This window comes from Strigops habroptila, chromosome 9 (genome assembly GCF_004027225.2).
Source record: "Strigops habroptila isolate Jane chromosome 9, bStrHab1.2.pri, whole genome shotgun sequence".
NCBI classification, from domain to species: domain Eukaryota; kingdom Metazoa; phylum Chordata; class Aves; order Psittaciformes; family Psittacidae; genus Strigops; species Strigops habroptila.
Genome location: NC_044285.2, coordinates 44395107 through 44419458, shown reverse-complemented (window position 1 = coordinate 44419458; position 24352 = coordinate 44395107). Strand labels below are relative to the sequence as shown.

Sequence of the window (24352 nt, the reverse complement as noted above, 5' to 3'; positions counted from 1 at the left end):
CCCCAAAGTGGCTTTAATGGTCTTAAACCAGCCCCCAAATAGCCTGAAATGCCCCAAAATGCCCCAAAATGCCCCAAAAGTCCCCAAAGCAGCTCAAAATCCACCCAAAATGCCCCAAAGCAGCTGGAATTACCCCAGATTATGTCCAAACAGCACAAATTGGCCCAAAATCAGCTTGAAACCTTCCAGAAATGGCCCCAAACACCCCAAATTAGACTCATAGCACCAGTGAAAACCCATTTTATTAATGGGGGGATGTTTGACCCCACAAAAACCCCCTTTTTAACACCACCCCCCCAGTTTGTTCCATTGGGGGGAGGGTATGGGGGGATCCGGGGTCAGTCCACTTTGCGGTGACGGGGAGGTTTGGGGGTTCCCCCCCCCCCATAATACAGCAGCTGCCCCAATAGGAGCCCATTGCAGGCGGCCAACGTGGCGAAGGTCAAGGCCAGGAGTGGGTCCTCCGTCTCCTGTTGGAACATTGCGGGGGGTGGAAAAGGGGATTTGGGGCATCCAAGGTGGGGGGTCTCACCTGAAGGGAGGTGAAGACCTGCACCCGGCCCCCCCGAACAGGAGGGTGGTGGTGACCCCCGAGAGCTGCCCCATGTGGCCTTGGCTGTAGTTGGTGGCAGCTTGAAGGAGCTGGGGGCGGGGGAGGACAGAAGGGGGAGGTCACACATGGATGCTTCGCATCAAGGACCCCCCCCAAGGGGTTGAATTGGGGGTGATGGGGACCATCGGGGTGAATGGGGGGAAATGAACCATTGGGTTGATTCGGGGGGGAACCATTGAGGTGATTTAGGTGGTGGAATGAACCACTGGGTCGATTTGGTGGGGGGTTAGGAATGAACCATTGGGTCGATTTGGGGGGGGAACGAACCACTGGGTTTATTGGGGGGGGGGAGTAATGAACCACTGGGTTGATTTGGGGGCAGGAATGAACTATTGGGTCGATTTGGGGGTTGGGAATGAACCATTGGGTTTATTTGGGGGGGGAGGAATGAACCTTTGGGTTGATTTGGGGGGTGGGGGGGAGTGAACCATTGGGTTACTTAGGGGGAAGGAATGAACCACTGGGTCGATTTGGGGGGGTGCCAATGAACCACTGGGTTGATTTGGGTGGGGGTGGGAAATGAACTATTGGGTTGATATGGAGAGGGGGGAGGAATGCACTATTGGGTTGATTTGGGGGGAGGAATGAACCATTGGGTTGAGTTGGGGAGGAGAATGATCCATTGGGTTGATTGGGGGGGAGGAATGAAGCATTAGGTTGATTGGGGGGGGCAGGAATGAACGATTGGGTTGATTTGGGGGAGCAGAATGAACCATCAGGTTGATTTGAGGAGGGGAGGAAAGAACCATTGGGTCAATTTGGGGGGGCAGGAATGAACTATTGGGCTAGATTTAGGGGGGAGAATGAACCGTTGAGTTGATTTTGGGGGGAACCATTGGGTTGATTTGTGGGGGTTCCATTGAGTTGATTTGGGAGGGGACCGTTGGGTCGAATTGAGGGGAATGAACCATTGGGTCACTTGGGGGGGGAAATGAAACATTGGTTTGATTGCGGGGGGGGAATGAACTGTTGGGTTGATTTGGGGAGGGGAGGAATGAAGCATTGGGTTGATTTGGGGGGGGTAGGAATGAACCATTGGGTTGAATAGGAGGGAACAAACCACTGGGTCGATTCAGGGGGGGCTTATGGTGACCCAGGGTTTAAACCCTGCCATGGGTGCCCCCCTCACCCTGCTGAAGATGATGATGGGCAGATTGGCCTCTTGGAGGAAGGTGATGAGCCTGAAGGGGTATGGGTTGAGAGGAGGGTGCCCAGTAACACCCATTAGCCAGCCACAGCAGCACCCCTGCAGAAAAAATGGGGGGGGGGGGTGTTGTTATAATGAAGGCAAAGGAGCACCCATGGGTGCCCCATAGAATCATAGAATAGAATCATAGAATCGTAAGGGTTGGAAAGGACCTTAAGATCATCTAGTTCCAACCCCCCTGCCATGGGCAGGGACACCTTGCCCTAAACCACGTGGCTCAAGGCTCTGTCCAACCTGGCCTTGAACACCGCCAGGGATGGAGCATCCACAACCTCCCTGGGCAACCCATTCCAGTGCTTCACCACCCTCACTGTAAAGAACTTCTTCCTTATATCTCATCTAAACTTCCTCTGTTTAAGTTTGAACCCATTACCCCTTGTCCTACCACTACAGTCCCTAAGGAAGAGTCCCTCCCCAGCATCCTTGTAGACCCCCTTCAGATACTGGAAGGCTGCTATGAGGTCTCCACACAGCCTTCTCTTCTCCAGGCTGAACAGCCCCAACTTTCTCAGCCTGTCTTCATATGGGAGGTGCTCCAGCCCTCTTATCATCCTCGTGGCCCTCCTCTGGACTCGCTCCAACAGCTCCATGTCCTTTTTATGTTGAGGACACCAGAACTGTATGCAGTACTCCAAGTGGGGTCTCACAAGAGCAGAGTAGAGGGGCAGGATCACCTCCTTCGACCTGCTGGTCACGCTTCTTTTGATGCAGCCCAGGATGCGGTTGGCTTTCTGGGCTGCAAGCGCACACTGCCGGCTCATGTTAAGCTTCTCGTCAACCAACACCCCCAAGTCCTTTTCTGCAGGGCTGCTCTGAATCTCTTCTCTGCCCAGCCTGTAGCAGTGCCTGGGGTTGCCCCGACCCAGGTGTAGGACCTTGCACTTGGCTTGGTTAAACTTCATAAGGTTGGCATCGGCCCACCTCACAAGCGTGTCAAGGTCCCTCTGGATGGCATCCCTTCCCTCCAGCGTATCAACCGAACCACACAGCTTGGTGTCATCGGCAAACTTGCTGAGGGCGCACTCAATCCCACTGTCCATGTCACCGACAAAGATGTTGAACAGGACCGGTCCCAACACCGATCCCTGAGGGACACCACTCGTTACAGGTTTCCAACTGGACATCGAGCCATTTACCACAACTCTTTGCGTGCGGCCATCGAGCCAGTTTTTTATCCACCGAGTGGTCCATCTATCAAATTGATGTCTCTCCAATTTAGAGACAAGGATGTCATGTGGGACAGTGTTGAATGCTTTGCACAAGTCCAGGTAGATGACATCAACTGCTCTGCCGCTGTCCATCACTTCCATGGCTACATCATAGAAGGCCACCAAATTGGTCAGGCAGGATTTCCCCTTAGTGAAGCCATGTTGGCTGTCACCAACTACCTCGTTGTTTTTCAGACCCCATTTACCTCTCCCCGTGTGCACCCCAAGTGCTGCGTGAGGAAGCCAAGGGTCATGGTCTGCAGGAGGAGGAAGAGCACTTCACCCCAAGCACGGGGGGGGGGCGGAGAGAGAGTCATAGGGGGCACCCATGGGTGCTGCCCCCATCACCACCCCTTTAGGCGCGTCCCTACCTGAAGGGGAAGGCCGTGGAGCAGCCATAGGCAACACTCCTGGCCAGCACCAGCAGCTCCAGTGACACCCCTGGGACGCTGAGCCCGGCCCCACTGCGGGCACCCAGCACCCGCAGCACCTGCAGCAGCTTCACTGGGGGGGGAGGACACAGGTGGGTCCCCCTAAACACCACCCCGGTGTCCTCACACATAGACACACATGCCAGTAACACAAGCATTATTCACTCTCATCACTAGTGCGACTGCGTTATGTCCCCTTACAAATACACTAGTAGCCTTGCAAAAAAAAGTAGATTTTTGCACTTTGTATAAGAAAGAGAAGTCTGCTTACTTCTATGAGCAACATACGTAGAGCAGGAGATTTAACAAGGCAGAAACTGTAGCAAGACAGTGACTCAATCTCCCGAGTATCCATTAACAGATACCAAGTTAAGGGCACTTATTAAATGCTAACCATGTTTGCCTCAGCTGCAGGCACACTCTGAAGTCCCTCTGGAACCCACTATCATAAACAGTGAGGTCAGATCCAGGTACTCCTTTCTGATGGTCGTACTCCCAGTAACAATGCCAGATGCCTGTTAAAAAACAATCAATATAAAATGAGTGTTTCTGAAGAGTGCAGAGACAAGGTTGGGGTTTTTTTAAATCTTTGACAAGTGAAGTGTTTTGTCCTCAGCACGTCAGGTAAGCAAAACCCAAACACGCATTACTGAGAGACTAGTCAGCTGTAACATCACATATATAGAAAAGAAAGATCAGTACAAGTGAATACAGACTAAGCACACTGTGGGTAGATAGTTCGGGTTACTACATCTGCTGCTAAGTGTCAGCACAGCTGGATTCTTACTAAATTTTGCTGCCATTTAAGCCCTTCTCACTTAACTGTGTCTAAACCCAGGCACATGCCACCTATAGCATTTAATTGATGTAATCACTTACTTTCCCTGCCCAAAATTAAGCAATAAGGAAAAATAGCCTCAGAGGCTGGAGGATTACACCTACCATAACCTATAATTCCAATCACACCAAAGATGAAAATCCAGAAGAGAACCCCAGCTGTGAACCTCAATAACACAAGGAAGAGCAGACTCACAATCACTGCAATGAACAGCCCACTAGAAAGACAAGAAACAGAAACACAGGGAAAACAAGTGTGAGACTCTTTCTTGCATGCCTGTTACTCCAAATGAGGGTCACTTCATCTCATGTAAAGAGAATGGTTCATAAAAATGTATTTCAAAATCTTCCTTATGAAATATATCCTCATGGCTCTCTGCTGCTAGAAACAGATAGATTATATATGATGATCTCACAGGACACAGCCAGAAATGTTTGCGCACACTGAGTTCTCAGGGTGTCTGAATGGGACCAGTACAGGTCTGGTTTGGTCATTTACACTGGCTGACCACCCCACTGCCTTTTTCAGGCCATGGCCCAGTCTACAGCACAGAAAGTTAAATGGGAGAAATACCTGTGTGTGGGGAGGTTGCTGCTTTACGTCCTCCATTTAAAATCCCTGCTTGCAAAGAAACAATGTTAGTAAAGTAACATTTGAGGAGCTTTCCTAGAAAAAAATAATTCATTTTAGGAGGAAAACCAGTGACTTTCTAGCCGTCAGAAAAGAAAATGATCGGGGCATAGTGATGCATGCAAAGAAACTGTTAAGAGTTTGTAAGTAATGCAGAGAAACTACTTGAACAGAAAAATGACTTTAACCTTCTGTCATGTACCGTAAGTCACATTATTTGTTTCACAATCAAGTTCTGATCAGATAGCTACCTATATCCCCATTCCACATCTGGACAGATTGGTAAAATGACTGACCCTCACACCAGAAATCACAGACCACTTCAAGCTCTGTGGTTTCAGTAGGCCTTCTCTCTGTTGGCTAGGGAACGTCATTCAAAACCACCAGTTAGATTTTGTTTTCAGAACTATTTTTAAAATGCCTGCAGTTATAGGAATTATAAAAACAAGCAATGCTGAAAAACTTAAAACTTTGATACCACAAGACTAGTAGAATCACTCATCGCAATGCTAGAGAAATCATTTCTGATTTCACCAAATTCAATTGCAAGATGCTGGGTTGCACTTCTAAAGCATATGCCACACAAATGAAAATAATTAGGCAAGTGGCACTACCATTGCTGTCAGTAGCTTGCAAGTCAGCCAGGAACAATTGCTCACCTCTTGTGCTTGGCTGGCGGACAGTTTTATTTGTGCTTAACGTAGGTTTTTGAGGTATACTTCGTTTCCTTATCCATTCTATTAACGATTCAAATTCACCATCCGAGCTATCTGATTCTACCTCTGTACTTTGTTGTAATGCCACAGTTGGCACTTTGTTTTCTGTACTTTTTTCACAGCTTCTTTCTCTCCTTCTAACAAGCAAGTCTGGACTGCCTCTGGAGATTGGCTCTCTCAGGTTTTGTGGAGGTGGGAGTTTTATGCGCTTCTGACTCTCTTTCAGGTCTTTCACTCCCCCTTTTTGGTAGTCAGATTCTACAAAGACAGAATCACCAGTGTCACTTGAAGCCTCTGGATACTGAAGTTCTTGACAGCAACTGTTTTTCTTTCCAGAAGTCATCCACTTCTTCTTGGTCTGAAGATCTTTCTGTGCTGCAATTCAAAAGAAACAACTTAAAATTTTGATAATTAGACGAGGCCTTCAGTGCCATGGGTTAGTGGTGGCCTTGGCAGCGCTGGGGAATGGTTGGACTTGATGATCTTAAAGGTCTTTTCCAACCCAGTTGGTTCTGTGATTCTGCGATTCTATAATTTCATTTAGGAAATTTACCTTTGTCTTAACAGAAAAAAAAAAAAAAAGTCCTTGAAAAAGATAGGAAAACACAAAGAATAGAAACCTATCTTCCCATTTTCTTTATTACACCTCGCCCATTTATCACCATACTAAAGGGCAAGTCACGGAAAGATGTATCTTTTTTAATACATCTTTTCTTTTAAAAAGTACCTTAAACCCCATGTATGTACACATCAGCCATCAAGCCCAGCAATCCTGAATAGCGACTAATGCTGGCATAATCTTCATTCATAATCATTGTTACTTCATAGTAACAGAAGCTATGCGCATGCAGAAGTAAGGCTGAACATTTCATGCTGAAGTTTTATAAAACCACCAAGTGAAGATCAGACCACAGCCTACAGCACAAAGTGCACATTTGTCAACAAACAAGGCTTCTGACATCTCAAATTCGACCTGTCAAGATCAAAGGATCATGTCAGATCTCTTGGTGACTTATTTTTTCTTTTAACGGTGCTTCTGGTCCACTGTGCTTCCCCCATTTCCCCTCCAGAAACCATTCCATCAGCTTTTTACAGCCTGCAGTTGGCATACATGTTTCAGGGTTGACATTCTGACCAGCTGCAAAAGATCCCATCCTTCTTGATCAGGGGTCAGAGCTTTTCCAGGTTCACATGAGATCACTGTTATCATCCCTCATCTACCAAAATTCTATCACCTGATCACTGGCCTAGTGGCTGTGTAAAGAATTCCAGAGCTCTGTTCACCCATTCTACTAAAGTCCAGTTTGCTCCTATCAATGAGAAGCGTGCCAGACAGGTGTAGTCAGGCTCTGGATGTTAGTAAACCAAGGCACTTTCCGTCCTTTGGAGGAAAACAGGGATCCTCTGCTCAGCCAAGCACTGAAGCCCCACAACTAATGGTTTCCTAGAGCATCCTGTAGCCAGCATTAACAGGACCACGCAGAGGACCTTGGCTAAAGAAGCTCCAAGTTAAAGGACTGTCTATGGCTCTGCAATACCCTGGCCAAAACGTGCATCGAATCAAAGGTATCTAGCTTAACAACAGTTACCTTCTTTCTTTACTGAGTGTCTTTTGACCACAGAATGAGCTACTACAGCCACAGGATATGCAAATCAGTGTTCCAAAGTCCTCTCTTCACAGTGATCATGCCACATTTGCAGCTCAGTCTAACCAGCCATGAGTTGTATTCTTTTCACAAACCCAAATGCTAGCAGATAGTCCACAGTCTGTATCTACAGATCTACAGCAATGCTTCAACATATATACTTGTCAGACCATTCTGTTACTCCCACAGGAAACAGAAAAGCCTAAAGCAAGAGACAAAGTGAACTTGTGTTTAACATGCTCTCCCCAAAATTTATGAGCTCAGAAATGAATGCTAGCTTTCCACCCATTAAAATGCCTGCTCTATATTTACTGTTGACTTGCCATGCTTTGTTGGGCTTTTTCTCGCTTTCAAGTCCAAGCAGAAATCATCCAGACCCCCTAAAGCCCCCATCACACAGCTCTAAATCCCCCCAGATGCCCAATAAAAGTCCCCAAGACCCCCTAAAGCCCCCAGCACGCAACTCTAAACCCCCCCAGACCCCCAAAATCATCCCCCAGACCCACTAAAGCCCCCCTCAGACAGCTCTAAACCCTCCAGACACCTCAAAAAGCCCACCCCAGACCACCTAAAACCCCCATAAGACCACTGCAAACCCTCCCAGACCCCCAAAATCATCCCCCAGACACCCTAAAGCCCCCATCACACAGATCTAAATCCCCCCAGACCCCCTAAAGCTCCCATCAGAGCACTCTAAATCCCCCCAGATGCCCAATAAAAGTCCCCCAGACCCCCTAAAGCCCCCAGCAGACCACGTTAAAGCCCCCCAGACACCCAAAATCATCCCCCGCACCTCCTAAAGCCCCCATCACACAGCTGTAAATCCCCCCAGACTCCCTGAAGCTCCCATCAGGCCACTCAAAAACCCCCCAGATGCCCAATAAAAGTCCCCCAGACCCCCTAAAACCCCGAGCAGACCACTCAAAACCCCCTCAGACCCCCAAAATCTTCCCCCAGACCACCGAAAGCCCACATCAGGCCACTCTAAACCCCACCAGACCCCCAAAATCATCCCCCAGACCCCCTAAAGCCCCCATCACACAGCTCTAAATGCCCCCAGACACCCTAAAGCTGCCATCAGAGCACTCTAAATCCCCCCAGATGCCCAATAAAAGTCCCCCAGATCCCCTAAAGCCCCCAGCAGACCACTCGAAACCCCCCCCAGACCCCCAAAATCTTCCCCCAGACCACCGAAAGCCCACATCAGACCACTCTAAACCCCACCAGACCCCCAAAATCATCCCCCAGACCCCCTAAAGCCCCCATCACACAGCTCTAAATCCCCCCAGACACCCTAAAGCTCCCATCAGACCACTCTAAATCCCCCCAGATGCCCAATAAAAGCCCCCCAGACCCCCTAAACCCCCCATCACACAGCTCTAAATCCCCCCAGACCCCCTAGAGCTCCAATCAGAGCACGCTAAATCCCCCCAGATGCCCAATAAAAGTCCCACAGACCCCCTAAAGCCCCCAGCAGACAGCTCTAAACCCCCCCAGACCCCCAAAATCATCCCCCAGATCTCGGAAAGCCCACATCAGACCACTCGAAAGCCCACCACACCCCCAAAATCCTCCCCCAGACCCACTAAAGCCCCCCTCAGACAGCTCTAAACCCTCCAGACGCCCAAAAAAGCCCACCCAGACCCCCTAAAGCTTCCATAAGATCACTCCAAACCCCCACAGATCCCTAAAAGCCCCCATCAGTCCACTCTAGATCCCCCCAGACCACCGGAAGCCCCCAGCACACCGCTCCAAACACCAAACTCTAAACCTGGCCGCCGCTTTTCCGTGCTCTCCTACGTATAAATCGCGGCACAGCACGTGGGAGAGCGGCGATGAGGCGCCGGCAGGAGATCGGTGCTGCCACCATGTGGCCAAAAATCGGTACTGCACGTGGTACAGAGAGGGGCTGCGCATGTGGCGGTTAGCCAATCAGAGCGGTGGGGGGGGGGGGGCCGGACCACGAGTGATTGACAGGCGACTGCGCCAATGGCAGCTGCGGAGGCTCCTGCCAATCAGAGAGGCGGGGGGGCCACGAGTGATTGACAGGCATCTCCGCCAATGGCAGCTGAGGAGGGCTCCTGCCAATCAGAGAGGCGGGGGAGGGCCACGAGTGATTGACAGGCGACTCCGCCAATGGCAGCTGCGGACGCGCCTGCCAATCAGAGCGGCGAGGGGGCCGGCCCAAGAGTGATTGACAGGCGCCTCCGCCAATGGCAGCTGCGGGGGGCTCCTGCCAATCAGAGCGGCGGGGGGAGGGCCACGAGTGATTGACAAGCACCTCCGCCAATGGCGAGCATGATGGGCTATACACCCCCTCGCCGCCCCCCCCCGCCTTAGCACCGTTCTATTCACGTAACACTCGCTGGGACCCGGGTTCGACTCCGGCGGGGAGCAAATTCAGGACACCCCCCCCCCCCCCCCCACCCCAACACACCCCTCCCAAATCCCCCCCCAAACGGTTCCCAAGAGTTTGGGAACCCCCCAGACCCTCCCCCCCAAATAAATAACACCACGAGGCAGCTGCAGTGATGGGGTTTATTCCATTTGGGGTGTCACAACCCCAAAACAGCCCAAAACACCCACAATCAGCCCTAAATACCCCAAAACACCCCAAAAGCAACGCCAAAACCCTCCCCAGACCCCCAAAACCACCCCCAGACCCCCTAAAGACCCCCAGAGAACTTACCCCCCCCAGACCCCTTAAAACCCCCTCTCAAAATACCCCACAACCCCCAATATCCCCCAAGCCCCTCCCACATCCCCTAAAAGAACCCCTAGACTCAAACACACACACACCCAGACCCAAAAAACCCCCTCAGACTCCCCACAACCTCCTGTAAACCCCCTAAAGCCGCCCCCCCAGGCCACCAAATCCCCCCCCCCGACCCAAAACCCGCCCCAGACCCCCTAAAGCCCCCATCAGACCACTCGAAACCCCCCCCGAACCCCAAAAACCCCACCCCGGACCCCCTAAACCTCCCATCAGAGCACTCTAAATCCCCCCAGATGCCCAATAAAAGTCCCCCAGACCCCCTAAAGCCCCCAGCAGACCACGCTAAACCCCCACAGACCCCCAAAATCAGCCCACAAACCCCCTAAAGCCCCCATCACACAGCTCTAAATCCCCCCCGACTCCCAAAATCGCCCCCCACACCCCCAAAAGCCCCCAGCAGACAGCTCTAAACCCCCCCAGACTCCCAAAATCGTCCCCCAGACCCTCGGAAGCCCACATCAGACCACACTAAACCCCACCAGACCCCCAAAATCATTCCCCAGACCCACTAAAGCCCCCAGCAGACCACTCTAAAACCCCCCAGCCCCCCCCCCCAAAAATCCACAGACCCCGAAAGTCATCCCCCAGACCCTCTAAGGGTGCCATCAGACCACCCTAAACCCGCCCAGACCCCTAAAAAAGCCCCCCCAGACCCCCTAAAGCCCCCATCACACCACTCTAAAGCCCCCCGATGACGAATAAAAGTACCCCCGACCCACTAAAGCCGGCAGCAGACCACTCTAAACCCCCCCAGTCCCCCAAAATCGTCACCCCAGACCCCCTAAAGTCCACATCAGACCGCCCTAAACCCCACCAGACGCCAAAAAAACCTCACCCAGACCCACGAAAGCCTCCACCAAAATGCTCTAAACCCCCACAGACTCACAAAAGTGCCCCCCGGACCCCCTAAAGCCCCCCTCAGACAGCTCTAAACCCTCCAGATGCCCCAAAAGGCCGGCCCCAGGCTCCCTAAAACCCCCATAAGACCACTGCAAACCCCCCCAGACCCCCAAAATCATCCCCCAGACCCCCTAAACCCCCCATCACACAGCTCAAAATCCCCCCAGACCCCCCAAAGCTCCCACCAGAACACTCTAAATCCCCCCAGATGCCCCATAAAAGTCACACAGACCCCCTAAAGACCCCAGCAGACCATGCTAAACCCCCACAGACCCCCAAAATCATCCCCCAGACCCCCAAAAGCCCCCATCAGACAGCTCTAAACACCCCCAGACTCCCAAAATCGTTCCCCAGACCCAATAAAACCCCCATCAGGCAACTCTAAACCTCCCCAGACCCCCAAAATCTTCCCCCAGACTCCCAAAAGCCCACATCAGACCACTCTAAACCCCACCAGACCCCCAAAATCCTCCCCCAGACCCCCAAAAGCCCACATCAGACCACTCTAAACCCCACCAGACCCCCAAAATCCTCCCCCAGACCCACTAAAGCCCCTATCAGACAGCTCTAAACCCTCCAGACACCTCAAAAAGCCCACCCCAGACCACCTAAAACCCCCATAAGACCACTGCAAACCCCCCCAGACACCCAAAATCATCCCCCAGACCCCCTAAAACCCCCATCACACAGATCTAAATCCCCACAGACCCCCTAAAGCTCCCATCAGAACACTCTAAATCCCCCCAGATGCCCAATAAAAGTCCCACAGACCCCCTAAAGCCCCCATAAGACCACTGCAAACCCCCCCAGACACCCAAAATCATCCCCCGCACCTCCTAAAGCCCCCATCAGACACCTCTAAATCCCCCCAGACTCCCAAAATCGTCCCCCAGACCCCCTAAAGCCCCCTTCAGACCGATCTAAACTCCCCCAGACTCCCAAAATCGTCCCCCAGACCCACTAAAACCCCCCTCAGACAGCTCTAAAGCCTCCAGACACCCCACAAAGCCCACCCCAGACCCCCGAAAGCCCACATCAGACCACTGCAAACCCCACCAGACACCCAAAATCATCCCCCACACCCCCTAAAGCCCCCATCACACAGCTCTAAATGCCCCCAGACCCCCTAAAACTCCCATCAGGCCACTCTAAATCCCCCCAGATGCCCAATAAAAGTCCCACAGACCCCCTAAAGCCCCCAGCAGACCACTCCAAACCCCCCCAGACCCCCAAAAATCTTCCCCCGCACCCCTTAAAGCCCCCATCACACAGCTCTAAATCCCCCAGACCCCCAAAATCATCCCCCAGACCCCCGATAGCCCACATCAGACCACTCTAAACCCCCCCAGACCCCCAAAATCTTGCCCTAGACCCACTAAAGCCCCCCTCAGACAGCTCTAAACCCTCCAGACGCCCAAAAAAAGCCCAGCCCAGACCCCCTAAAGCTCCCATGAGATCACTCCAACCCCCCCCAGATCCCTAAAAGCCCCCATCAGTCCACCCTAGATCCCCCCAGACCACCGGAAGCCCCCAGCACACCGCTCCAAACACCAAACTCTAAACCTGGCCGCCGCTTTTCCGTGCTCTCCTACGTCCAAATCGCGGCACGGCACGTGGGAGAGAGGCGATGAGGCGCCGGCAGGCGATCGGTGCTGCCACCATGTGGCCAAAAATCATTACTGCACGTGGTACAGAGAGGGGCTGCGCATGTGGCGGTTAGCCAATCAGAGCGGTGGGGGGGCCGGACCACGAGTGATTGACAGGCGACTCCGCCAATGGCAGCAGGAGGAGCTCCTGCCAATCAGAGCGGCGAGGGGGCAGGGCCAAGAGTGAGTGACAGGCGTCTCCGCCAATGGCAGCTGCGGGGTCGCCTACCAATCAGAGGGGCGGGGGCCGGGCCAAGAATGATTGACAGGCGTCTCCGGCAATGACAGCAGCTGGCTGCTCCTGCCAATCAGAGTGGTGAGGGGGCCGGGCCACGAGTGATTGACAGGCTTCTGGGCCAATGAAGGCCGAGGGAGGCTCCTCCCAATGAGAGCGACGGGGGGCCGGGCTCCCAGTGATTGACAGGCGCCTCCGCCAATGGCGAGCATGATGGGCTATACACCCCCACCGCCTCCCCCCTCTCCCCCCTTAGCACCGTTCCATTCACGTAACACTCGCTGGGATTCGGGTTCGACTCCGGCGGGGAGCAAATTCCGGACACCCCCCCCCCACCCCAACACACCCCTCCCAAATCCCCCCCCAAACGGTTCCCAAGAGTTTGGGAACCCCCCAGACCCTCCCCCCCAAATAAATAACACCAGGAGGCGGCTGCAGTGATGGGGTTTGTTCCATTTGGGGTGTCGCAACCCCAAAACAGCCCAAAACACCCAAAATCAGCCCTAAATACCCCAAAACACAGAAAAAAAAGGAGCCCTAAATACCCCAAAACACCCCAAAAGCAACGCCAAAACCACCCCAGACCCCCTAAAGGCCCCCAGAGAACTTACCCCCCCAAGACCCCTTAAAACCCCCTCTCAAAATACCCCACAACCCCCAATATCCCCCAAGCCCCTCCCCCATCCCCTAAAAGAACCCCTAGACTCAAACACACACACCCCCAGACCCAAAAAACCCCCTCAGACTCCCCACAACCTCCTGTAAACCCCCTAAAGCCGCCCCCCCCAGGCCACCAAATTCCCCCCGACCCAAAACCCGCCCCAGACCCCCTAAAGCCCCCATCAGACCACTCGAAACCCCCCCCCGAACCCCAAAAAACCCAACCCGGACCCCCTAAAGCCCCCATCAGACCACTCGAAACCCCCCAGACCCCCTAAAGACCCCATCAGACAGCTCTAAATCCCCCCAGACCGCCAAAAATCTTCCCCCAGACCCCCGATAGCCCCCATCACAGAGCTCTAAATCCCCCCAGACTCCCAAAATCGTCCCCCAGGCCCCCTAAAGCCCACATCAGAACATGCTAAACCCCATCAAGCCCCCAAAATCGTCCCCGAGACCCCCGAAAGCCCCCAGCAGAACACCCTAAACGCGCTTAGACGCTCGAAAAAACCCGCCCCAGACCCCCTAAAACCCCCATAAGAGCACTGCAAACCCCCCATGAAGGCAGCAGGAGCGTCGCCCGGCACCACTCCTCGCCCCTCCCATCTCCGCCATCTGCAGTACCGAGTTTTTCCCACATGAAGGCAGCAGCGAGCGCCGCCCGGCACCATTCCTCGCCCCTCCCATCTCCGCCATCTGCAGTACCGAGTTTTCCCCACATGATGGCAGCAGCGAGCGCCGAGCGGCACCGCTCCTCGCCCCTCCCATCTCCGCCACCTGCAGTACCGAGTTTTGCCCACATGATGGCAGCACCTGCTCACTTTTTCGGTACCGCGGAGGCAACGGGCTGAGTAACGGCCTCTCACCCGCCCTGTTTACATCCTCCGGGGACACCAACTGCTGACTGGGGACAGGGCTGACTCTTCTCTGTCCCCGGCGCCTCCGTACCAAAAACCATTCCACGCCTTTGCTGCTGACGACGGGACAAGGCTGGGGCTGTTCCTCCCACGCTCCACAACAGGGGAAAGCCGAGAGGTGCGTTCACGGACAAGACGCTGCTCAGCGGACGACCGGGGAGCGCCGGGGGTTCCGCCTGTGCTGCGCACGGCAGCGGAGCTCCGCACCCCCCGCCGGTGGGGGGGGAAGAGAACCAGAAGGTAAGAGCGGCAAAACTGGTGGCTTGAGATAAAACGCTTTAACCACCGCCACCACCACCCAGATCCCAAACGGGATGGTTTTCTCTCCAAAACTTGGTGTGGGTATCCCCCACCGCCCGTGCAGACCCAGAATCGGAGGAGCGGTAGTACTCTTGGACTCCACAAGCACAGCCTGTCACAGAAGGTCCCTGTTTGGAGGAATCGGACCCAAATCAAGCTGTTACCCCCTTTTTTCAGGGGATCCAACCCATCCTCACCTGCTCCTCTGCCAAATCATCGCCCCCCCGCCCAGTGACACTGGGGTGTCCTAAATAACACCATCCACCCCCAGATTCCCCCACATCCCCCTTCTTATTTCACCCCCTCCATAAAACACCTGCAAGAAAATGAGGAAAGCTGCCCCGAGCAGCAGCTTTTCACTTTAGTAACTGCCATTTACACAGGTACACGCACTCCTAAGAAAGGCTAGAAAGACAAGGGGGACAGCACCCGCAGCCCCTGTCCCGCAGGCTGCAGAGGATGGTGCCACGGCTCTTGCTCAGGCTCTGCTCTGCGACGTTCACTCTCCATTCCCGTGCTGCGATGGGTGCCCCATGGCACCATGGTCCCGGCCCCCATCGGCCGGGGGGGACCTACCAAGCACCATGAGACATCTGCAGTTACAGCCCCTGAAGGTACTTTTCTCCCCCCCCCACTCCGTGGAGTTATGGACAGTGCTACCAAGACCCTCAAATTCAAGCCCATTTGCCTACTGGAGGCCTGTTTACAGGTAATGTAAAAATAAGTCTGAAAGTATCTATTCCATCTTTTTGGGTTCTGGTCCTGCTCCGTGGCATACAGATGACAGTAAGAAAATACACCAAAACCAAACTCCTTACTTAAAATATGTTTCGAGAGAGCAGTGCGCAGAGTATGTAAACGCAGAGTCCTGACGGGCTGGAAGCAAGCCTAAGGCTCTGCAATAAGGTGCGCAGAAGAGGGGAACAGTTCTGATGGGGTCAAACTACGCCAGGCTTCCAGGCACGCACCCCAGAACCGTTCTTCCTGGTGCTGCGCTGGCTGACCCCAACAGGGAGATGTGCACCCTGCCCGGTCAATGTCTGAAATACGTGTCCCTTCCCATCTGCTTCCTCGTGTTAGGAAACCTGAACACAAAATACTTCTTTCTGCCACGGTCCTCACCGGGCTAGACAACAAATATGGTATTTACGGACGGAGGTAATGAGTGAGAGACTTGCCAGCAAAGGCCTGAAGAGAGGTGAACTGCGGTTAATAGCTTCGATCAATCGAAAACCCTCTTCGGTAAAAAAACACAGTGCGCCGACTACCAACGTTATTCTGTTGCACTGCTATGTTTACAAAGATAGATACATTAAAAGGAAATGTATATCATAAACATATATAAGATATATTTGTTGTTACAAATTACATACTGCACTGTTTTATATTACCAGTTTAATAGATAAATGCATAAGAAATTATGTATATGCACACGCACTTAAATGAAACGTAAGAACTCTTGGCCAAAGTTGGTTAGAAGGAAGTGAAGAAAGACACGTTCGTTCACGCTGGAATACGTGGCTGCGGCCGCTCAATGAAGTTGTACTAAAAAGAACCCAAAACCCCAAGGAGGAAGGATATTCAACTTTCTATTGATTTCCTGTTACTCGCTTTCTAAACAAAACCTGATCAACCGCGTCAATACCGCAGCAATTTGCTGTTACTGTGCTGTTACAAAAAGCTGTGACTGCCCAGTTCTGGAGAGGAAGCGCGCCTGGACTTGACGTTGGATTAAGAGTAATGACTGAGAGAGCTGGAACCCTCCTGGAATAGGCAGCAACAGGATTTACGGATGCACGTTCAACAGTGCAAGGAGAGAGTGCCTGTGCAAGGCAAGTGGACCGTCTGTTCCAAAGACTGCTTTTTGTTAGGCAAGATCTTTACTATCAGATGTAAGAACCATAACAGCAGATACACCAGAAGAAAATATTAAATGTTATACAACTTCTTTGTCTCTATAAAATAATCAAAGGGATATAGTCCGTTATCAGAAAGAACTGTGTTCCTCATATCAAGTAAATGCTTTTATTTCAGGTGTGTTTTGTGGAAAAACCCCGTGACGGATATGGTCTTTCAGTAGTGAATATAATTCAGACTGAGAATTAAGAAACTAAAAACATGTGGAAAACAGTGTTTTCTAATACTATGGGGAAAACCAGAATCATCTCGCAGTCATAAAAATTAGAGCTACAGCTTGTGCAATACGTTACTGTTGCTCATCGTTCTGTTCGGGTGCAGGACAACTGGCTTCATACTTCTTCTTCAAGCCTTTCAAATATATCCGCAAACTGTCCGGATCCAATCGAGAATTTCTGGCAGTCTGAACCAATCTCATTGCTAGATGGTACGCAGCTCTCTGTCTCATCATCTCAGGAGTGCTCTTCTGCCTGTGCTGTTCTCAAAAACACACCCATGCAGTAAAACAGGAAATCAATTCCCTTCTGTTATTAAAATACTAATAGTAGCTATTTTCCAGCCTCCTTCTGACCTCCCGATTCTTGATTTGTACACCAACATTCCACCCTCAACTCCTTCACCCTAAGGACTGCTTTGTGTTGTCACCTAACAGCAACCTTCGGTAGAGTATTTTATAGCTGGCTCAGAAATACAGATTTTACTGAAATCTACTTTGCTAAAACCAGAGGCAGTGCTTCTCCCATATCCTTTCAGGAACTGAAAATCTATTTGACTTTTAGAAAAACTGTGAATTACACTATTACAATTTTCTACTACGTACCAAAATTTGGTTTGCAATGTGATTTGTGATTTCCTTTGCATCCACAATTACAGATGATGGTAGGGAGGAAACTTCTGCAGCTTTTAATCCTAAACATATAAAAACACAAATCAGGGGTTTGGATGTCATTTTTCCCTACCTTCCACACTATGTCTGTCAGAATTAACTTGGCCTATTTTCTAAAGGGAGAAATTTTAAGTTTTATTAAAATAATTTTTATATACATTTTCTCTTTGTGTCTCTTTTTTTTTTTAAATAAGCAGTATGGTTTTAAGAGTTACAAATGAAATGTCTCCTGTGTTACCTCTGAGATACGCTTCCACATGAAGTTACTGCTGGTAACGCTGTAACCGTGCAGGATGAGGTGCAGGAGGGGTTAAAGCTGGGAAATGGCACGCTGGTGCTAGCAGCTTCTCTGTTTATTTCTTTTAATTGGGCAGGCCAGCAGATGCCGTGGTTGTGCTAAATGCACTCTCCGTTACACCCAGATATCCAGTGGATACGGATGTTACGCTACTCTCTTGCCAGCAGCCAAACTCCTGCATACTCAGGGTAAGGAAGAGATGGACATGTTTTTTCCTGCCCTAACACAGTTTTTGCCCCTCTGCCTGTGGCCCTGGCTGCTCTGAGGAAGCTGTGCTTCCCTCAGGTGCTTTCTGATTGTAGGGTTAAAAATGAAAAAGGGTCAAGAAGAGCCCCCACCCTCTTTCTTCAAATGTAACTTTGCTCAAGAAAGGAGTGTCATAGCATCTGAAATCGAGCTTGAGCAGCCAAAGGTAAGGAAACTTCTTCTGAAATTCTGATAAAGAAACATTTTAAGGCCAGTTAATTGAAGCCTGACCGGAATAATTCCTAGTCCTCAGTCGCCGGTAGTTTGCAAAAGTCGTGTAGCTCATTTCCTATTGATTAAATGTCACCTAAATCAAACTTCAGAATCTAGTATTCGGAAAGGTATGCATCTCTCTAACTCCTTAAAAACGTAGCTATGCCTTACTGTCACTCGCTCATTTCTTTATTGACCTGTAATCGGTCAATCTGTACAGTCTTCAGCATGATTTATTCTGAAGTTGAAAGAGAAGTAAATGCACTTTCCTGAGAACACCGACTCTTCAGTGGAACCTCTCAAAACAGCCTTAGGCTGATACACTGTAAAATTCCTGCCATTTTTCAAAGAAATCCGATGCCTTTTTGCTAATTGAAAAGGGCCAAGCTGCTGTTTAACCGATATATCATTACTTATGGCAGACACGTAAGAGAATTAGCATTCACAGCTGTAAGTCTCTCCAGAACTCTCACCCACTTCCATCATCGACTCGAGTACTGTGTGCTGAGTTTGGCTCATCTCATTCCAAGGTGAATCAAGTAGCTACTCACATTATTAAAATGGGGTTTTTTTCATAGAACCACAGAACGGTTTGGGTTGGAAGAGATGTTAAAGATCATCTAGTTCCAACCCCCTACCACAGGCAGGGAAAAATTCATCCGAGTTCTTCATACTACCCCAAACTCTCTGCACAGTTAAAACACACAAGTATTAGGAACTAATTACAGACCTGCAGTTGTAACTCTGAGAGAGATATGAACGCAGGAGAAATCTGTCAGCAGAAAAATCTTGTTAGATGCCTACTAACTGAAATAATGTCCTATATAAGGTTTACTAAGTTAAAGTCAGAGTGGAATCCATTACCATAGTTCTTTTCCTCCGTATAGCCTTTAGAGAGTGCGTAAGTGTAAGCAACTTTCTCCTTATTTCCAGCACTGCTTCTCACATGTTGCACTTCAAAATGGTAGTTTTCCACATTGGGATATAAGGCATCTATATGACACAGTTCCAGGAAATGTGTAGCAAATAATGTAAATGCCTAAATCAGGAAACAAGAAAGAAAATTTGTTTTGGAAATGATCCTGGAATAAATTACAATAAATCAGAAAAATTAGATGATCGCATAACTAGTAACAGAGGTGAAACTTTCCACCCATCTAAAACCATCTTCCTGTTTCCTAAACAAGCCTCCAGCCCGTGTGACCGCTGTGTGGAACTACCACTGTACTTCGGAAAGGTAACAGCCGCGTAAAGAGCTTCAACACTTGAGCGTACAAAGCTGTAACACTTGAGCGTACAAAGCTGTACGAAGCAAAACTAAAGAGGCTGGGCTGTTCTCTTCCCAGACAGAAACGCAAACTTGTATTTATGATAAAATAATTAAAAGCGGGTTTTTGGTTGGGGTTTTTTTTTCCAAAACAGAATTACCTTTAAATTCAGCAGATATTCACAGGCAGCGTAACAAATGCCAATTCCTTCTTCAGCGCCGGTACCTCTGCCAAGTTCATCAATTATGACGAGTGATTTGTCATTAGCGTTTTGTATGATGTATGTTCTCTAGGAAAATATTTCATGTGTTACCATCCCTACAAATGCATTTTTTAAGAACCCCCATCAGGAACAGGCCTGCTCAGAGGGATACTTGAGGAATACTCTGCCTTATTCGGATGAAACTTCATACAGAAATTCTTAAAAATCGTGTCACAGCCATAAATTTTACCTTTTCACAGCTTTCCAACAGCTGCCAATTATAGCCAAGCAAAGACTCCTCTTACAGCATTCCTCCTCTTTTCCATTGAATTCCTCCACTTTCCCTCAAAAGTGTATCAGTTTGGGAAAGGGAACTGAGGGAGCTTAGGCTCATTTAAGGTCCAAGAAATAACAAAATGTTGAACCCACTCTCCAACAGAGCACTGATTTTTACTTGTATCGGCATAACTTGTTATTTAAGACATGCCCTGGGTTTCTGTGGTTTATCATTAAGCTAAGAGTTGAAAGCTGAATTTCCGACTACTTTTCAAAGTACGTTCTTTCAATAGAAATATACTAGTACAATTCTTACTAACCTAACAGTAAAAATGGGCCTTGGACCCTGGCTTAGCCATGTTCAATACCTCTTTCATTTCCTTCATGAATGTTGATGCGTTTGTTTCTATATCATCATCCATACCTATTCTGGTAAATATCTGCTCTGCTATTCGAAAAGAACAATACTCTGCTGGGACATAAGAACCTGCAAAACAAGTAAAATATGAGTTTTCTAGTATCGGTCTGACATGCCAAGCTGCCTGAATATGCCAGTGGGGAAACATGTTAGTTTTACACTTGCCCATTGTGCACTGTAGAGAATGCATCTTATTTGATAAAGTTTCATAAGATTATGTTCTACCACTACTTTGTAAGAAAATATTATTATACAGATAACATAATTAAAGAAGTTTATCTGTAAAACCTTAAGAAATCATATGCCTGAAGCTGTGTATCAGCCCTTTAGACTGATACAAAAAAAGTGAGAGTAACACTAGGATGAATCTACATTTCTGTAACCATTGAGTTATTAATCCCAACGAATCTTAGTTTCCCCAAAACGAGATTATAGTGCCTTTATGAAACTTCAAGGCTCATTAGTCTTCTTGAATAGAAAAGAACAGGAAACCTGACAAAGACTTTACACTCTCCATTATTCATATTAAACTCCTGTTTTTTGAGAGCAATTCCTGAAGAACTTGCAGTTCTTGGGGACTGCACCCACAAACACATGGCAGACAAATTTTATTCACCACTGCTAAGTAATTTCATTCTAGTAGAGACAGGGTCAGCCTATTAAGGTGTTTCTTCTGTGCTACCAGCCTGCTGTGGAACAGGTGGTTACCTTTATCTGTAAGGCAAAAAACATGAGGAGTCTAGCTGAGGCTCATCCCTATACTCACGAACTCCTCACGTTCCTTTTGGATTACCAAGACGTACATAGCTTGATGAGCACGCTTCAAGGACGCTCGCTATCAGTCCAATATAAGGTGCTTGACTGGGTTAAGGGGCTCCAAAGAACTAAAGCATACAACTGCACCTCTCCTAAAGACAGACTGGGGAGGCTTCCAGATACACAAACAGGGCCAATGGCAGACCCAAAACCTTGCAGTGGCTTCCGTCAGCAACAAAAGAGCTGGTAGGAGCAAGCAAACTAAAAAACACCTGGTACTATTTAGACAGAATCTTACTCTCAAAGCCAAATCATTCAACCTCATAAGTATTTTTAATTAGAAAACAACTGTCTACAGAAGATTACTAACATGGTACATTTTCACTCACCAATCTGTGCCATAATTTGACAAAGAGCAATCTGTTTTAGGTACGTTGATTTTCCACTCATATTTGGTCCCGTAATAATGACAAAGTTGTTACCCTCTGTCGAGTATGTATGGTTAGGCACAGGTTTTTCCACAGCTATCTTTTCAAGAATGGGATGCCATCCCTGCTTGATGGCTAAAGTATCTGTAAATTCTGGACGAACTAAAGGAGAAAAAGGATACAGAGCACTGCAGAGTTGGTATGGAAAGCTTCATATTTTTCAACTAGCGCGTTCTGAAACAAAGTCATTCTTGCAGAGCAAAAGCCAAACTCTGGCTCGATTCCCTGATTTTTACTTTCCTGTAGCGAGCAAGACTAACATGCAGCACTTGGGAAGAATTACCAGCCACTTTCAGGTACAGATTCTGACTGTCATGCAAATCTTCACGACTTGTTACTACAGAAAGAATCCCATAACACTTCGCTTCTAAATTAACATTGTGTTTGTGTTCTGTAGCAAGTATGGTTAGACTCCAAGAATAAAGAAAAATATAAAGAGCAAAACTTGAAAAGTAATTAAAACAGGAAACCTGAAAGCCAGTTTCACGACTAAGGTATTTTTCATAATTTATTTTTATACTGCTGTGAGCACATCAAGTACAGGGGTCATCAACTCTGCTACTACGACATATGTACCTAGTTATACAAGCACAGGAAACGAGGAACTAGTATTCCTTCTACTTCTGTTCTATGTTATTGCATTGATTATCTGGGTGTGTACTATGCCTACACAGATCCACTTGATACTGGGACTATCTGTATGCATTTCTGTCAGAATACAGTTCTTCTCTGAACCTGTTCTCTATGTCCTCTTTGTCCACCTCAATGGCAGTACCCCAGGCTAACAAAGAAGCGCTGCCAAATTTGGTGGTCTGCTTAAATGGAGCAGACTTCAAGAGAGAAGTGCCAAAACATTTTCTCAGGTTTAAACTTTGGGGAACTCTAATTGCCTGGTGTAGCTTTTAGTCATTTAATTATTTAGATGAGAGAGTCGACTGGTAAAGGGGACTGAAAGCTACACATGACAGTCCATTTCTTTTGGTGGACGCACGTTCATGCCTGGCTGTGCAAACTGCAGGTGTAGATTTATGGGAGAAGCTAAGTGGCTTTGGTCTTGTTATTACTCCTAAAGAAGACCTGTGCTCTGACTCATCTGGTGGGAAAAGATTGTGATGCCTTGATCACCTCAGGTAATGTTCAGTTCACTTACATATCAATTCATATGCTATGATTGGAATCATCAACGCATGAAGATTCACAGTCCATACTGCAAAGTAAACTGATACTGCTCATGAACTGAGCGCTACATAGCAGCATCAGTAATGATGGGCTAATACAGCTCCTGAAATGGCTTCTAGACCTGATTAAGTATCTACACCGTATTGTACCATAGGTAGCTATTCCAGCTCAGCATTAATTGAAGACAATATGACCAACAGGGAGGGACGGGTTGGAAATGTGACGCTCCAGGGCAGCCTTGGCTCTAGTGATCACAAGGTGGTTGAGTTTGAGATCCTCAGGACAGTGAGAAGAGCATGCAGCAAGCTCACTGCCCTTGACTTCAAGAAAGCAGACTTTGGCCTCTTCAGGAACCTGCTTAGTAAGGTTCCATGGGATATAGTCCTAGAGGGCAGGGGGGCCCAAGACTGCTGGTTGATATTCAAGGATCACCTGCTATGTGCTCAGGAGTGTTGCATCCCAACTAGAAGAAAGTGCAGCAGGAGGGCCAGGAGACTTCCATGGAGGGACAAGGAGCTGCTGAGGAAACATAGACGGAAAAAAGAAGCTTATAGAAGGTGGAAGCGAGGACAGGCGGCCTGGGAAGAATATAGGAGCATTGTCTGGGAAGCTAGAGACCAGGTTAGGAAAGCTAAGGCCCAGCTAGAATTCAATCTGGCAAGGGATGTGAAAGATAACAGGACAGGATTCTACAGATACGTAGCAAATAAAAGGCAGACTAGGGACAACGTGGGCCCTCTCCGGAAGCTATCAGGAGAACTGGCTACCGTGGATTTGGAGAAGGCTGAGGTTCTTAATGACTTCTTTGCCTCAGTCTTCACTAGCAAATGCTCTGACCACACCACCCAAGTCTTGGAAAGCAGATGCAGGGACTGTGGGAATGAAGACCTTAGGCCCACTGTAGGAGAGGATCAGGTTCGAGACCATCTTAAGAACCTGAATGTGCACAAGTCCATGGGACCTGATGAAATCCATCCACAGGTCCTGAAGGAGCTGGCGAATGAAGTTGCTAAGCCACTGTCCATCATATTCGAAAAATCCTGGCAGTCAGGTGAAGTTCCCGATGACTGGAAGAAGGGCAATATAACCCCCATTTTCAAGAAGGGGAAGGTGGAAGACCCGGGGAACTACAGACCAGTCAGCCTCACCTCTGTGCCTGGCAAAATCTTGGAGCAGTTTCTCCTGGAAAGCATGCTAAGGCACATGAAAAACAACGAGGTGGTTGGTGACAGCCAACATGGCTTCACTAAGGGGAAATCCTGCCTGACCAATTTGGTGGCCTTCTATGATGGGGCCACGGAACTGATGGACAGCGGCAGAGCAGTTGACGTCATCTACCTGGACTTGTGCAAAGCGTTCGACACTGTCCCGCATGACATCCTTGTCTCTAAATTGGAGAGACATCAATTTGATAGATGGACCGCTCGGTGGATAAAGAACTGGCTTGATGGCCGCACGCAAAGAGTTGTGGTAAATGGCTCG

At 49.2% G+C, this 24352-nt stretch overlaps 2 protein-coding genes across 2 annotated transcripts in view; both read right to left on the bottom strand.

Moving 5' to 3' along the window:
- Positions 1-222: 222 nt before the first annotated feature.
- Positions 223-4915, bottom strand: LOC115603079 (mannose-P-dolichol utilization defect 1 protein-like). Its single transcript, XM_032920159.1, is given in 7 exon segments — positions 223-470; positions 533-558; positions 561-642; positions 1743-1859; positions 3854-3974; positions 4402-4514; positions 4871-4915. Coding segments are annotated over 5 exon segments (360 nt in total). The 5' UTR covers positions 3857-3974; positions 4402-4514; positions 4871-4915; the 3' UTR covers positions 223-338.
- A 10608-nt stretch (positions 4916-15523) lies between these two features.
- LOC115603094 overlaps positions 15524-24352 on the bottom strand; it is a 52538-nt gene continuing 43709 nt past the window's right edge. The window contains exons 14-18 of the mRNA XM_030474703.1: positions 20350-23389; positions 19712-19840; positions 19148-19322; positions 17461-17549; positions 15524-17115 (exon numbers count right to left, since the gene is read on the bottom strand). The gene's annotated coding sequence lies outside the window, so the exon portion shown is untranslated. The remainder of the gene's footprint in view (positions 17116-17460; positions 17550-19147; positions 19323-19711; positions 19841-20349; positions 23390-24352) is intronic.